Source organism: Cyprinus carpio, unplaced genomic scaffold (genome assembly GCF_018340385.1).
Source record: "Cyprinus carpio isolate SPL01 unplaced genomic scaffold, ASM1834038v1 S000000840, whole genome shotgun sequence".
In the NCBI taxonomy this organism is placed as follows: domain Eukaryota; kingdom Metazoa; phylum Chordata; class Actinopteri; order Cypriniformes; family Cyprinidae; genus Cyprinus; species Cyprinus carpio.
Window position 1 is genome coordinate 3,678 of NW_024873568.1, and position 15,513 is coordinate 19,190.

The 15,513-nt window shown below is 34.6% G+C and overlaps 1 protein-coding gene and 1 long non-coding RNA gene across 4 annotated transcripts; both read left to right on the top strand.

Moving 5' to 3' along the window:
- Positions 1 to 3,910: 3,910 nt before the first annotated feature.
- On the top strand, positions 3,911 to 6,672 carry LOC122143116. Of its 3 annotated transcripts, XR_006158979.1 has the most exons (4): positions 3,911 to 4,278; positions 4,673 to 4,783; positions 6,166 to 6,258; positions 6,610 to 6,668. It is a non-coding gene; the product is annotated as an uncharacterized LOC122143116 (long non-coding RNA). The 3 variants fall into 3 exon arrangements; XR_006158977.1 differs by lacking the exon at positions 6,166 to 6,258 and having other exon boundaries at positions 6,610 to 6,672; XR_006158978.1 differs by lacking the exon at positions 6,610 to 6,668 and having other exon boundaries at positions 6,166 to 6,602.
- Positions 6,673 to 8,364: 1,692 nt separating this feature from the next.
- On the top strand, positions 8,365 to 13,560 carry LOC122143117 (NLR family CARD domain-containing protein 3-like). The gene is made up of 4 exons (XM_042753967.1): positions 8,365 to 9,371; positions 11,153 to 11,323; positions 12,130 to 12,179; positions 13,556 to 13,560. The coding sequence occupies exons 1-4, from the start codon at positions 8,365 to 8,367 to the stop codon at positions 13,558 to 13,560; spliced, it is 1,233 nt and encodes a 410-aa protein (XP_042609901.1).
- The last annotated feature ends 1,953 nt before the right edge of the window (positions 13,561 to 15,513 follow it).

Genomic DNA, 15,513 nt, shown 5'->3' on the forward strand with positions numbered 1-15,513 from the left:
CAGTTCAACATTGAAACTTGTATAGCTACAGAACTTACTGTACATGTTAAAATATTAGACAAACATTTAAGTATTAGTGCTTGCAAATATGAATTACCTTGTAAAATGTGCTCTCTCTCTCTCTATATATATCTATATCTAGAATCTATATCTATCCTATATATATATATATATAAAACCACTCAAAAACGACATACTTATTAAAGACTAATTTATTTTCATCATCAACAGTATTTTAGGGATGTCAAGATAAACACTGTAAAAAGTGTGTGATGATTGTTCAGGGCTGTTCAAATCCAATCCACACATCTGTGATCTACACGTAATGCCTGGCATGGACATACAGTAGTGTGATCTCATCATAACGTAACCAAAAAAACATATGATGCAGCAATATAAAAAAGTCATTGTTGCGCACAGTTGACCCTCACAAGAAATGGACGCCTAAAACACTTAATGAGAAATGATTATAAAAACTGTCATTACCCGCCTGACAACTGTAACATGTGCATGTTCTCTTAAGCAGGGCTCCAGACTGCGATCAAATGTTCGCATTTTGTGACTATTTTTTTCTGCCGCTGCGCCTGATTTTTGTGAGTGATCTCGACTCATAAGCTCTTGCATTTCTGTTGCATTTGAGAAACAACAAACGACAATGAAACGAAACTGTAACCATGGTGATGTGGTAGAAATAGTGATGTATTACATCATTCATTTCAGGGTTTGTACAACCTTTTGAAAGAGAAATTAAAGCACTTTTAATGACTTTCAAGCATTTCTAACAACTATTTCCAGCACTTTAAAGCTCTAAGATGATCCAGTTTGAGTTTTGTTTTTAATGGGATGAACAAAATATAGCCTACTTTGTGGTAAACAAACACATAAAAAAATACATAATTCCGGTAGTGACGTCACTTGCAGTCTTTATTTTTTAATTTTGTTCTATTTATTGATAACTTTTTGTTTGAATCTCTCAACATTTTATAACAGTAGACAGGTGGTGAAGACAAGAAAAAATAAACTAAATTACAATGTCACTTGCAATCGCCACTTGCACCCTCCGCTACCTGCGACACTTGCAGTCGACACAAATCCTGCATGTTGCCAATGGAGACAAGAAGCTGTGGTGGTGATTAAATGATTAAAACTAAATTAGTACTATAACGTACAGGGTCCTGCAAGAAAAAGACAAGATCGGCAAATCCGTGCAAGAAAAAGACAAGCACAGACATGCAATGCACAAAGTCTTTTGTTAAGCGTTTTCCTCCCGTAGAAAAAACAAACACTTAATATGGCATAATGTATTAAGATGGCTATGAACACATTGCACAAACTTTGTCCTCCCATACAGCAAAACACTTAATGTGGCCTAATAACAGACTAAGATGATAAAGACACTTCAGTAGGCCTAGCCTTTATGTCTTGTTGTTGACTCAACATATATACAGACCAGCAAATATGAACGTGCATTATGAAATGCATTAAGTGATTTTAAAAGGATCAACTCTGTACAGGCAAGTAGACGAGTACAGAACGCAGTGCGTTAAATTGTACATTAAACGTTTTCCTCCTATAGAAAATCATTATAAATAAAACACATAATAAAGTTTAATGGACAAAGACAGTGATATAAACAAGTTGTAGACAGTTTATTCTATATGGAAAAATGCTTAACGCGAAACTTTGTGTGTTGTGCGTTTATTCTGGGCTCACCTGCTTGCCTGTACATATTAGTTATGCATTTTAATAATGCAGAGAAGCATATTGAGTTTGGCCTTTATCATCTTAGTCCATTATGCCACATTTTGCGGTATGTGAGGAAAAATACTATATACATATTCATTATATTAATGAACTGTATATTTAATTTGATATTTTAATAGTATCTTAATACATTAAGCCATGTTAAGTGTTTATGTTTTTCTACGGGAGGAAAACGTTTAGCGAGAGACTTTGCGCAAGCATTCATATTCTGCTGTTCTGTGGCCACGGATTTGCCGGTCTTGTCCTTTTCTTGCAGGACCCTGTACGTTATAGTACTAATTTAGTTTTAATCATTTAATCACCACCACAGCTTCTTGTCTCCATTGGCAACATGCAGGATTTGTGTCGACTGCAAGTGTCGCAGGTAGCAGAGAGTGCAAGTGGGGATTGCAAGTGACATTGTAATTTAGTTTCTTTTTTCTTGTCTTCACCACCTGTCTACTGTTATAAAATGTTGGGAGATTCAAACAAAAAGTAATAAAAAATTCAACAAAATAAAAAATAATGACTGCAAGTGATGTCACTAGCAGAAGCACAAGTGTTTGAGAGTGCAAGTGCAAGCCTGCAGCCAGACCCTCTTGGACTTGGTTAAATCAGGATATTTAAATAACTTATATAAAACTGCCTTAAGAACTTTACTGGTGTGCATCCTGAGACACAACAATGGCTCTGACATATTTAAGATGTGCCAGTACAAGATATTATCAGTCAAGACAGCTTGAACATGTATTTTAGTCTGAAACTTGTCTGTGAATCCGGGGGATAATGTTTATATACCGTAAACATAGTTAAGGGACTCGCAGCAGCAGTGTGAGGAGCCGTGGTCATGATATAAACTAAATAATATGAGTTCATCTAACCTGATATTTTACATTCCTCAACACAATTTAGTTGAGCTCTTTATGAAAAATTTTACATTTATCAATGTTTTGAACAAAAAAAATAAAAAATGCTCAAAAAATAAAACAAATAATGGTAAATTAAATTGAAAGACAAATTATTAATTGGATGAAGTACTGCTTGAAAAACTTTTTTCAGTGTATATCTGGCCTCTTATAGTTATCTTCATTTTCTCAATAACAATCATGAACTCTTTAATCCAAATTTGACCTTTGTTTGGTTTCAACACATCTTCTCTAAGCACCATATCTTTTATAATATCATGTTGGGTTAATTTTAATACTCTGCTTCACAATGGTAAGGTACTGCCTACATTTCTGCCATTCTCATTGAATATCTGTCCATGTGAGAACAGATAAAGGCAGATCTCTCTCATCTCTCACACTTTTTACAGTCTAATGATTGAGATTCAAGTCTATGTGAGGATCTTTCTTCTGTGTTCCTGGGGTTTCTCTTCATCATATCCAGCAATGTCTCTGTCTATGCATTGTCTGGAAAATACATTTTATTATTATTATTATTATTATTTGTTGTGGATTCTTCTGAAATGGATATATATATAGCACTTATCTTATCCACTTCTCTTTTGTTTTTCTGATTGTGATGCAGGATTTTGAGGACAGTGTAAAGACAGGAATATTAGATATATCAAAATATTAGAGAATAAATTACATTGAGAGTAAATAAGACAGCTGTGATATTAAAATTTTATAAAATACATAAATTATAACTAAATATTTGATTGTAAAATGATAAAAATGTTAATTTCAGCTGTAAATAAGAGGTAAAGTGCTGTTTTGTCTTTTTCAAACCCATAAGTTTATGAGTTACAGTCTCAGTTTTTCTCTTTTAATAGACGTTAGATTCAAAACTATTTAAATCTTAAATGACAGATTGTGAAAAGCACATTTATCTACATCACAGTGACCTGTAAAACTGACCAGAGATGATAAATTCAGAAAATAAGATGAAAATAACTGGGCATTTTCTATTTGTATGTAGAAACTGAAAGTTCATTATAATTAATTGAGTTCTGAACTAATTCAGTGAATCATACATTTCATATATCTTAATTATTCATCATAACCTGCAGGATAGCTGAATGAAATAATTCAATCTGAATTCATAGACTATTGCTGTAATGAAATAAATGAAAATAAAAATACGACTGCATATAATTGTTATATAGCATATAATCATTACCTTTCAGATTGATATGTTTTGTTTGTTTTGGATTATTTGATATGATTTGTCTGTCATTATTCAAAGTTGTCAAATGTAGCAGAAGGAGGTGAATGGAGCAGATTGAGAGGAGAATATGAAGAAACAGCAGGTGGCGCTAGTGCACTGTTTTAGTTTGTGATCTGCTGTTAGAAGGAAGAAGAAGGAGAAAGCAGGTGTGTTTGTGCTTCACATTCCTGTCCAGTTGGTGGCGCTGCTGCACGAGATCTGTTGTTAACTGGACTTTGATTTTCTCCAAGATGAAGTCGTGTCAGGTGACAAACATCAATCGTGAAGATCGCACAGGTGTTTAAACAGCGATCACAAACCGAAAGTGTTTTAAAGACTTCTGGATTCTGTTCCTGCAGCACAAGGTCGTCTGAACTACTGCAAGTAAGTCTGAATACTTTCACCATTACACTTATTTAGGAGAATGATGAACGCATTTCAGAGCTGGATGAAGCGTGATTTGTTAAGTTATAACTTATACCTGTCTGTCGCCGAATAACATACCACCGAGAAGAAGAGAGATATTAAAACAAACCGTTTAAAGACGATCGACGTGTGTTAAAACATTTTACAAGTCTGTAAAAATGTAGCATTAAGAATAATTCTAAAAGTGTTCTTTTATTTTAGTGATCTGAAGAGATAATTACATGGCAGTATATTTGTAGCATATTTTATTTTTATATTGATTGCTTGATAACTCAAAGATCCAGCACTAGTTATTTTCTTCATCATTTCTTCCTCTGAACTATCATGATCTTGATCTCATTGTCATGTCCAGGTCATGATGAGCGTCTGATCGTCTTCAGAGACACAAAGATCTCAGTGTTGAGCTGTTCATCTGCTGTATGTCAGAGAAGAGAGGAAAGATGAGTCTCTCACAGAAACAGAGGTAACACTGAGTCTGCTTTCAGAGAATCATTTTAAACACTGCTGCAGTTTCAGAGCTTTGCTGGAAAAAACAAAACCTTTACAAAACTTTGTTTTATATTTACAAATGATTTGCAGAACTTCAGAGCTTCATAACTAACTAATTAAAAATAACATTGATATTTTATATTTAGCAAGTAGGTGATTGATGATAAATATCTGAGAACTGAAAATCAAAATCATCATTTACAGTCAGTTTACAGTCACTCTTCAGCACTGGGTCTGTACTAAAGTAAATTATTCCACATCACTGATTTTGGTTTTTAGGTCATAAATTCATTGTCAGACATTAAAAAATGACTTCATCATCATTACAGGCAATGACTGCACACTTAATTTAAAGGTTTATATGATGCTTTTTATTGTTTAAATCTTTCTTTAGTGTGTAATATATATGTGTAAGATTTTCATGTTTAGTGATTTCATCTATCTAACAGAGAACACTGATCCAGAAATGATTAAAATGCCTTGACTGAAGTCCAGATATTAATTTCACAAATGTGTGCATCACAATGTGAAATATTAGCGTAATGCTGTTCAAAGGTTTACACAAAGAGAAGACGAGGCTTCAGTGAGTTGTAGTGTTGTCGTCATGTTGTGGAGACGCTGTGTGTTTGAACCCTCTTTGTTTGGAATCAGTGTTTATTATTTATTTATAACTCTGTTCCTGAGCCGTACGACCCAAAGGTTAGCTTGTGTGCAGCACGCTTTATGAAGCTGCAGTGCATTTTCTCCCAGCTTCCTGTGCACAACATCAGCTACACACACCTAAATAGTTTGTTATTTATATACAATAAACCACACCTAAATAACTGTATTTTATGTTGACACTTCAGGACATAAAGTTGTTACAGTGAAGAAGAAAAATTATAACTTTATGAGATTGTATCTGAAAGGTAAGTGAGTTGAATCTGTGAAACGTTCAGCTCAGACTTGGACTCGGGGTCAAACGGATACGGTAATTATTACAACGACATTGTTACTGTTATTACATCCAATAAACAAAGTGAAGAACTTTTAAAATAGCGTCATGTGGTCCCTTAAATTGAAGTATGCTAACAGAACTGTGTAGCACTCACATTTCTGCTCTCCATTTTAGTCAAAAAAGAAAATGAAAAATAAAATCTCTTTAATTAGATCAGTCAAATATTTTAAAAAATATATTTCTCACATTTTAAGTACATTAAAGAAATTGTTAAACACATGTGAGTCTGTACACAAGAATGACTGCTATCTTTAAAACTCTGCAAATGTTTCTGTGAAGGACTAGAGAGAATGTGTGTCAATATAAAACACAGATGAAGCTCCTGTAGAAAAGTTTCTCTTCTCTCTTTGTGTCATTAGTGTAAGATCAGGATCACATGTGTCTGTGAAGAGTGACCGGTCAAAGGATGGTGGCATACCGAACTTCAGTGAGAAAAAAAGATCTATCAAAAGGTATTTATTATCTTTGACATTATAATGTTGTGTTGGCTTATTTCTCCACTAAGATGCTTGTGATAGAAATGAATGAAATAAAACAATAAACAACTGATTTCCTCTTTATTGAACTCAGTCTGGAGCTTCTTTCCAGTAACACAATCACACAAGCAGCCACAAGGAGGTATAAATTAAGCATGGAAAATAGATCATGCAGCCAAACATGAATATGTCTTTCTATCTATCCATAGTCATAGATGGACAAATGCATGTCTATACTGTGCTTCATTACCATCCTCAACAGTGAAGCTCTTTAAATGAGACTGAAGGAGCTCCTGTAGTGAAGTGTTTTGTTCTTTGTGTCATTAGTGTAAGATCAGGATCACATGTGTCCAGCTCTGTGTCTGTGAAGAGTGACTGGTCAAAGGATGAAGGGAAGGACTTCAGTGTTGAGTGAAGATAAAAAATCAAACAGTATTTGATGTGTTTCTTATTTTTGTTTACACATAGACTGTGTCAGAAAGTGTATCAGTGAATAATTATTATAAAACTTTTTTCTTTACACATAGACTGTGTTTGTTTTTGCTCTTTGCTAAAATATTTACAAGATATTTGTCATTTTTCCTAAAAATGCAGAATTTTGATTTATTTTATTTACTCTCAGGCTTCAGTATGAAACATTAGATCCAGATTTACAGTCTCACAGGAACCACAAGAACGTTACAGACAGTCTCCTGCAGATCTTCCAGGTAATAAAACACATTTTCAAGAATATTTTACAATTATAATAAACAAATACATTATTGAATAAGAGTGTGACAGAACATTTTATTTCTAATTTTTTCTTTTTAAGAATCCATCAAATAAGAATGAGAACCCATTTTTATTAATATTTACAGCAAATTAATGTTTGTCTCACCTTGATTTTTGATGAATATTTTTAATTAATAAATACGTAATTTTGATCAAATATAGATGAAGATTTTTTCTGTCATTCATTTTTGTCTTGCTTTGTAGGATCTTGAGAGCAAAATAATCACATTTCTAAAGAAAGAACTGGAAAAGTTTAAGAAAATATTACAAAAAGAGAACTTTGTGAAGGACTTTAATGAGAACAGATGCAGTAAAAAAGAAGCAGCTCTTGATCTCACGCTGTACTTCCTGAGAGAGATGAAGCAAGATGAAGCTGCTGATACTCTAGAAGGTAAGAAACTAGTGATAATCTGTCAGACTGTCAATTATAAATGTAGAGAGAAAATATGATTAAACAATATCTGTGTTTTTGTTTCTGTTTAGATGAGCTGTTCTTCATTCATCAGCTAAAGTGTAGCCTAAAGAAGAAGTATCAATGTGTGTTTGAAGGAATTGCAAAGCAAGGTGACTCTACACTTCTGAAGAACATCTACACAGATCTCTATATCACTCAGGGTTGTAGTGAACAGGTCAATACTGAACATGAGGTGAGACAGATTGAAGTTGCTTTCAGACGTCATGAATCACAGGAGATACAGGTTGAGTGCAAAAATTTTGTTTGAAGCACCTGAACAAGACAAACAGATCAGAACTGTACTGACAAAAGGAGTTGCTGGAATCGGAAAATCAGTCTCTGTGCAGAAGTTTGTTCTGGATTGGGCCGAAGGAAAAGAAAATCAAGATATCAGATTCATATTTCCTCTTCCATTCAGAGAGATGAACTTAAAGGAGCAAGAAAAACTAAGTTTGATGGACCTTATAACTCAGTTTTTCTCCAGAGACAGAAGGACTGAAGCTTACAAGAAGAAATCAATTCAAAGTCTTGTTCATTCTTGATGGATTGGATGAATGTCGACTTCCTGTAAATTTTAAGGATAATGAGACGTGGTCTGATGTATCATCATCAGCCTCTTTGGATGTTCTCCTAACGAACCTCATCAAGGGAAATCTGCTTCCTTCTGCTCTCATCTGGATCACCAGCAGACCAGCAGCTGCCAGTAAGATTCCTCCTGACTGTATCGACCGGCTGACAGAGATACGAGGATTCAGTGATGCACAAAAGGAGGAGTACTTCAGAAAAAGATTCACGGATGAGAATCAGGCCAAAGAAATCATTGATCATGTTAAACAATCAAAGAGTCTCTCTTTATCATGTGCCACATCCCAGTCTTCTGCTGGATTTCAGCCACTGTTCTCCAGAACATTTTAGAGGAGAAAAGAAATAATGCTGTGAAACACAATCAGGCTGATGATGCCTCCAAAACACTGCAGGAGTCAAATATTGAAGACACTCCTAAGACTCTGACACAAATGTACACACACTTCCTCAGATTTCAGATCCAGCAGAGCAGACGAAAGTATGATGGAGAATATACACCAGATGTTTCCTGGGATAAAGATGCCATCTTTTCACTGGGGAAACTGGCATTTGATCAGCTGGAAAGAAACAATTTGATCTTCTATGACTCAGATCTGGAAGCCTGTGGTATTGACGTCTATAAGGCATCAGTGTACTCAGGCATGTGTACCCAGATCTTTAAGGAGGAAACAGGGATCGTTCTTGGTACCATGTACTGCTTCGTTCACTTGAGCATTCAAGAGTTTATTGCAGCTCTTTATGCACATCTGTTTCTAGACATCAACAAGAAATATGTGTTTGATCAAGACTCTACAGAACAGAAAAACAAAAGTGTAAACATGATTGATTTGCTCAAGACTGCAGTGGACAAGGCACTAGAGAGTGATAATGGACACCTGGATCTTTTTCTTCGATTCCTCCTTGGTTTGTCACTCCAGTCCAATCAGAGACTCTTACAGGGTCTGTTGACACAGAAAAATAGAAATGATCAGAGCAAAAAGGAAATAGTTCAGTACATCAAGCAGAAATTAGAATCTAATCTGTCTCCAGAGAGATCCATCAATCTGTTCTACTGTCTGAATGAACTGAATGACCAAACTCTGGTGAAAGACATTCAGACCCACCTTAGCATAGGAAGTCTCTCATCTGCTGATCTTTCACCTGCCCAGTGGTCTGCATTGGCCTTTGTGTTGTTGACATCAGAGGAGGAGCTGGAGGAGTTTGAGCTTCAGAAATTCAAGAAATCAGACGAGTGTCTCATTAGATTATCAGCAGTCATCAAAACCTCTAAAAGAGCGCTGTGAGTTATTTAATATATTTTGTCATGTTTTGTTCTCATCTTAAAATTGTATTAATCTACATTGATATATAGCAGGGTTGGACACCCCTGATTTATAGTGATAATTAACCATATACCAGTTATAAGTAGGGGTGGGAATCACCAGAGGCCTCACGATACGATATTATCACAATACTTGTGTCACAATACAATATTATTGCGATTTTAAATATATTGTGAGATATATATTGATATTATATTGCACTATTTCAAGTGCTTATTAAAGTAAATTACTGTTAAATTTAAATGAAATTAAATTAAATAAAACATGTAATCTTACATCTAGGGATGCACCAAAATGAAAATTCTGGGCCGAAATGGAAACCGAAAATTCTGGATCCACTTCGCTGAAAACAAAAATTGCTTTATAATGATTATTTATTGTTTTATTAAATAATTTAAATTTATTTTGTAAGACTTTTTAAATTTAACTCAATTTTAATGATACTGAATTTAAAAAAACACAAGCTAATAAAATAACCACACTTTTACTGAAAGTAACACAATAAAACTGGACAGAATTTGTTAATATTGGTAACACTTTATAATAAGGTTCACAAAGTTAAATACTTTATCAAACAATTTAATAATTTATTAATCTTAGTTCAAATTAATTTTAACATTTACTAATTCATTATTTAAAATCAACAGTTGTGCTAGTTAACAGTTAATGCAGTCTTAATTAACATGAACTAACAATGAACAACTGTATTCTCATTAACTAACATTAAGAAAGATTAATAAATACTGTAATGTATTGTTAATTGTTAATGCGTGTTAGTTAATACATTAACATTAATGGAACCTTACTGTAAAGTGTTACCTTAATATTAAATATCAATATATTATTTTTTATTCACTTCAGTGAATAAGAATCAGATACAAGTTGTTGGATTTATTTGAAAAAAAAAATTTGGATAACTTTCTGCGATGCCTTCATCTTTATTTTACTAACTTACTGCATGCTGAAGGCGACCTAGCTGACCTCACCAGAAAAAAACTCAACACCACCATCTAGTGGATTGTCAAGGAATTTATTTTATTATTCTACCAAATAGTATACTAAAAGACTGATACTTGGCATCCGTGTATCAATACAGTATTGCCGTGGAAAATATCGCGATACTATACTGTATCGTTTTTTTTCCCCCACCCCTAGTTATAAGTATATATCTCTTAGGGTTGAATCAGAACACATTTTCTTTAACTTTTTTTTCTTTAAAAATTGCAGTCCTTTGGAATTAAAGTGCAGTGCTGTTTTATTAGATTTACATGGGTTTTATGTAAAAAAAATCTCTTTTCAGCAAAGTTAGTTAGCTACAGAAGAAGCACATCATGTTATTATAAATCACATTGTTCCATAGTTATTTCTACTCCAATATGCAGTTCAACTTCTTACCAACTTCTGCTATAAACGAGATATACTCTTGCATAACCTCAATGCATAAATTATTAACCTCCAGATTCTCCACCTCAAGACACTCATCAAGATAATAGAGCAGCACTTTTAAATGTATAACTCATTGCCATTAATGATATAAACCTATGATTCATTTACATATTTTATTAAGTTTTACACAAGCATGCTAGTTTGTTTCATGTAGGAAATCTGAATCAATGCAGTTCTAATATATATGCAGTGTATTTACTGTTCAAAAAAAAAATAAATAATTGGTATGCTTTTTTGTATTTAAATGTATTACATGTATCTAACTCTGTGATTTGATTTATTTTTCTTGTAGGTTAAATGATTGTGGCTTAACAGACAAAAGCTGTCCAGCTCTGGCTACAGTTCTTGGATCAGATACCAATCTGAAAGAGCTGAACATGAACAATAATAATCTGCAGGATTCAGGAGTGGAGCTCCTCTGCACTGGCCTGAAGAATATTAATTGCAAATTAGAGATACTGAGGTAAGTTTTGTGACAATCCGTATTGTTTGGTTAGAATTTAGATCCATCTGTTAACATGGACCTAGATCATTTGCCACATAATTGAGGACAGAACTGCTTCAGCTCAGTGAAATTTGCAGCATGAACTCTACATTCCAGGGCCCTCATTTATGAGTGCATAAGAACTCAAAGTGTGGGATCTTCCATCTTGTACTTAAACGTAGGAATGTGTGTAAATATAAGCACAACTCTGAGTGTGCTAGAGCAGAGAATCTAGTGCTAATATGCAATACTACAAAAAGAAAGTGATGCTGAGTGTTTCCTGTGTGCTTTAATTGCAAATACTCAATTTATAAATTCATAGATCAAGCTAGACATTTGCATAATTGGTGAAAAAAGCAATAAAAGACACACAGCAAAAAAAAGGCTTATCTTACTTAGTATTTTGTTTTGTTTCTAGTCAAAATATTCTAAAAACTCTTAAATCAAGATGCATTTACTAGATAAGCAAAAACACGTACGATATTTAGTCGTTTCCTGGGGGAAAAGTTCTAAATGAAGTTACTTAAAAACCCTCTTAATTTTAACTTTTTGCTTAAGTCTAGATCTAGGCACGATTAAAGTAGACCCTCATTGGATCTAAATGTTCTGAAAAAAATGTTTTTTTTATGTCTTGTATAAGAGATTGCTGACCGAAAAAAAAAAAACAACGTATGTGACTTTTGTAATGTGGCTACCAGCAGCAGCAGCAGCAGTATTTGTCAACTGTCAGCTAAAACATACTGGTAAATATTCAGATTAAACTGAAGTGTTTTCTTTTTATGCAGTCTGAAGAACAACTGTATCACAAGGAGGGTGTCATGTTCTGGCTGCAGCTCTAAATTCAAACCCTCAAATCTGACAGAGCTGGATCTGAGTGAGAATAAACTAGGGAAAAAAGGAATGAAGAGTATGTGACTCTGTTTGAAAATGTTCAGTTAGACTGGAAAAGCTGAAGTAAGTATTTTAAAAGTGTATCCCATTAATTACCCAGACTCTAGTGACCCACCACAGTTTCATAAATTTGAAATATATACCACAGTTGAAAATATATTACACTTCTCATCAGGACTGCACAATTAATGTGATTTGGGTCAGTGTTTTTTTATTGGTAAGTGGCTATTAAATACAACACAACTAAATTACATTAACAGATTTGGGACAATGTTTAGTGTGTACTGACTTCACCCTCAGCTGGAAATGGCAGCTTAGTTTTTTCAATCAACTTCATTCAAAGCTAAAATGATGCCACTTTGTTCATTCTTTTAGTGAACTTTTGCCTGTGCACTAGTGATTAGATTCACTGTTGAAGCTTGAACATCAGAATAGAGTACAGATGACACATCCGGTGGTGTACGTCTGTGAGATGTCTGAGTCTCAGCGCTTGTCTTTGGAGCTGCTGGAGACAAGACCTCGATTTGGCTTTTTTAAAGGATAGCAGTGGAGTTCAGTACACAGATGTTTGAGGAGGAAACAGCTGATCACTTTATCAATTGAAAGCCTCTCCGTTAATCTTTAACATGTTTACCACCAAACATTCATTTTGGACTGGCTATATTTGGAAATAAAATCTAAATAAATGCTGTTTTATAAGTTATGGAGAATTGTTTTATTGTATCTCCAAACAACAACTGTCGTTAAAACTGAAAGCATTCAATAATTCAGAATCCGATTTAAAATGAAATATATTTTAATCCTAATATGTGGTTTGGTAATCTGATTTATTTCTGATGATGGCTAGTAGAAATTTCTGAAATGGCTGTTAAATGTAAAAAAAAAAAAAAAATATTGGTGAGCAAGTTATTTTGAGCTTAACACATGAATTTGAAAGGTATCACTTAGTTTTATGTTCATGTTATTTCCAACATTTTTGACAGATGATGTTAACCAGATTTCACCAGATTTGTACAAACAAAGTGTTTATAAACCTGTTGTGATAAAACACAGAAAACTTAAAGGTTACTGTTCAGTTTTGCACCAAAATAAAAGCCTGACAACATTTGAAAGTAAATAAATTAGGACAGCATTGTAAGTATGGTTTAGGCTTAAGTACTGTACTTTAAAATGATAAATATTGTAGTAATCAAATTAAATGATAACTTCACAGTGTGATTGTCATGCAAATCTAATCTTGGTGGATAAAAGTAGTAGCTAAAGCTGCTATTTGTGTAATTGTATCTATATCTTAATTAGTTTGTGTTCTCTCTTCTACAGGTTAAACTGTATCAGTATTACAGATGAAGGTTGTGCTGCTCTGGCATCAGCGTTTTAATTCAAACCTCAGAGAGCTGGATCTGAGCAGGAATCAAATAGGAGACTCTGGAGTGACAGAAATCTCCAGTCTGCTGAGAAATTCACAGACACTACAGATACTCAGGTCTGAATTTGGTTAATCTAAACATGAATCAATGTAAAGCTCCAGCTGGTCTGTAAACTGATGCTGTGTCACAAGGAATGGGTCAGTGATGTGAAATTGGTGTGTTGGTGTAGATACATTTATAAAATATTGACAGATTGATTTTTTTTTTTAAGGTGATGGGAAATGTTAATATCCTAATGGTGTAATAAATGTTTTTATGTATTTATTAAATCTTTCTGTAGACTTTCAGACTGCAGTATCACTGAAAGAAGGTTATATAAAGTTGCAATGAAAATTATTCAACCCCCTTGACCTGCAAGACATTTTGCTGCAGAGAACATAATTTTATGAAAACAATATAACAAAGGCATCAGTAAAGTATTAGAGAAAGTTTGCCTAATAACTTTTGAGTGATTCTGAGAAAGGAACATTGATGAATCATGATTAAATTCTAATTGGATCTAAACATTTATGTTCAAATTTTGTGCAGAATCTTTTATTCTTTAAAATCAGCAATAAACGCTCCCTGTAAGTGTTTAGAAGCTTCTGTCACCTCTCTGCTACAGTCTTGGCCCATTCCTCGCCTGAAAAAGCTTCCAGATCACTGATAATCTTTGGTTTTCACATTGCCATGGCTTTCTTCAAATTCAACCAGATATTTTTTAATGAGAATTAAATCTGGAGACTAAACAGGCCACTCAAGAACATTCTATGACTGATCCCTGAACCAAGCAGAAGTAGATTTTGGATGTGTACTTTGTGATGAATGTTCTGCAGGAAAGTCCATTGATCATCGGCTTCAGTCTTTGCACCAAAGGCATCACAATTCTTGTCAAAATGGACTGATACTTCAAAGAATCCATGATGTCCTTCATTTTTTCAATGATTTCCACTTCCTTAGTAAAGCAACCCCATAACATCACTGATCCACCTCCAAGTTTGACGATGGAGATGGTGTTCTTCTGCTTATGAGCTTTGTCTCTTTTGCAGCAGACATACCGCTGATCCATGGGTTCCAAAAAGTTCCAGTTTGGTCACATCACTCCATAAAACATTCTTCCAGAGCTCCACAGGTCTACACAAATGAATTTTAGCAAGTTCAAGTCTGCCTTGTGTTCTTCTCTGATCAAGAGTGGTATTCGTCAAGATGTCTCAACATGAAGGCCATACTTGTCTAGTGTTCTTACACACTGCTTGAATGGTTTCCTCCTTTCATCGGGTCAGCTTGCAAGTCTTTGGCTGTACATTGCAGATTTTTCTCAGTTGCTCTGATTAAACATTTTAAGATATTGTGCTTTTTCTTCAACACCCTCAAAGGTTTTCTGGTACAACACACTTTAAGCTAAGGAATAAGGCTGAGGGCTTTTAATGTCTTGGAAATCTTCATATAGCCTTGGTTTTTCACAACCAAACTGCAATACGCGAATACTAGAGCGTCTTGCGCGAATGATTTCAATGTTAAGTCAATGTAAAGGCGCGTTTACGCGCGTCTGGAGGTCTCGTGGCGCGAATGAGGCGTTTAGCGCGGCGCTGGGGTAGACGCGAATTCGACTCATTCGCGCGTCAAGTTCGCGCGAATGACGCGAATTGAGCGTCTTATGGCGCGGATACTGCGCGTTGTTACCGCGAATAGTGCTTTTGTTGCATTTATGTGTTTTGACGCGAATTCGCGTCTGCCGCCCGAGTGGAAAATTTGAACTTTGGCCGTCAATTCGCGCCGCGTTAACCAATCAGGAGCCTGCTCAGGACAGTCACTCATTCAACATGGAGGAACGACTGATATTGTCCAGGAGCAGTCAACGGAGCTAATTGA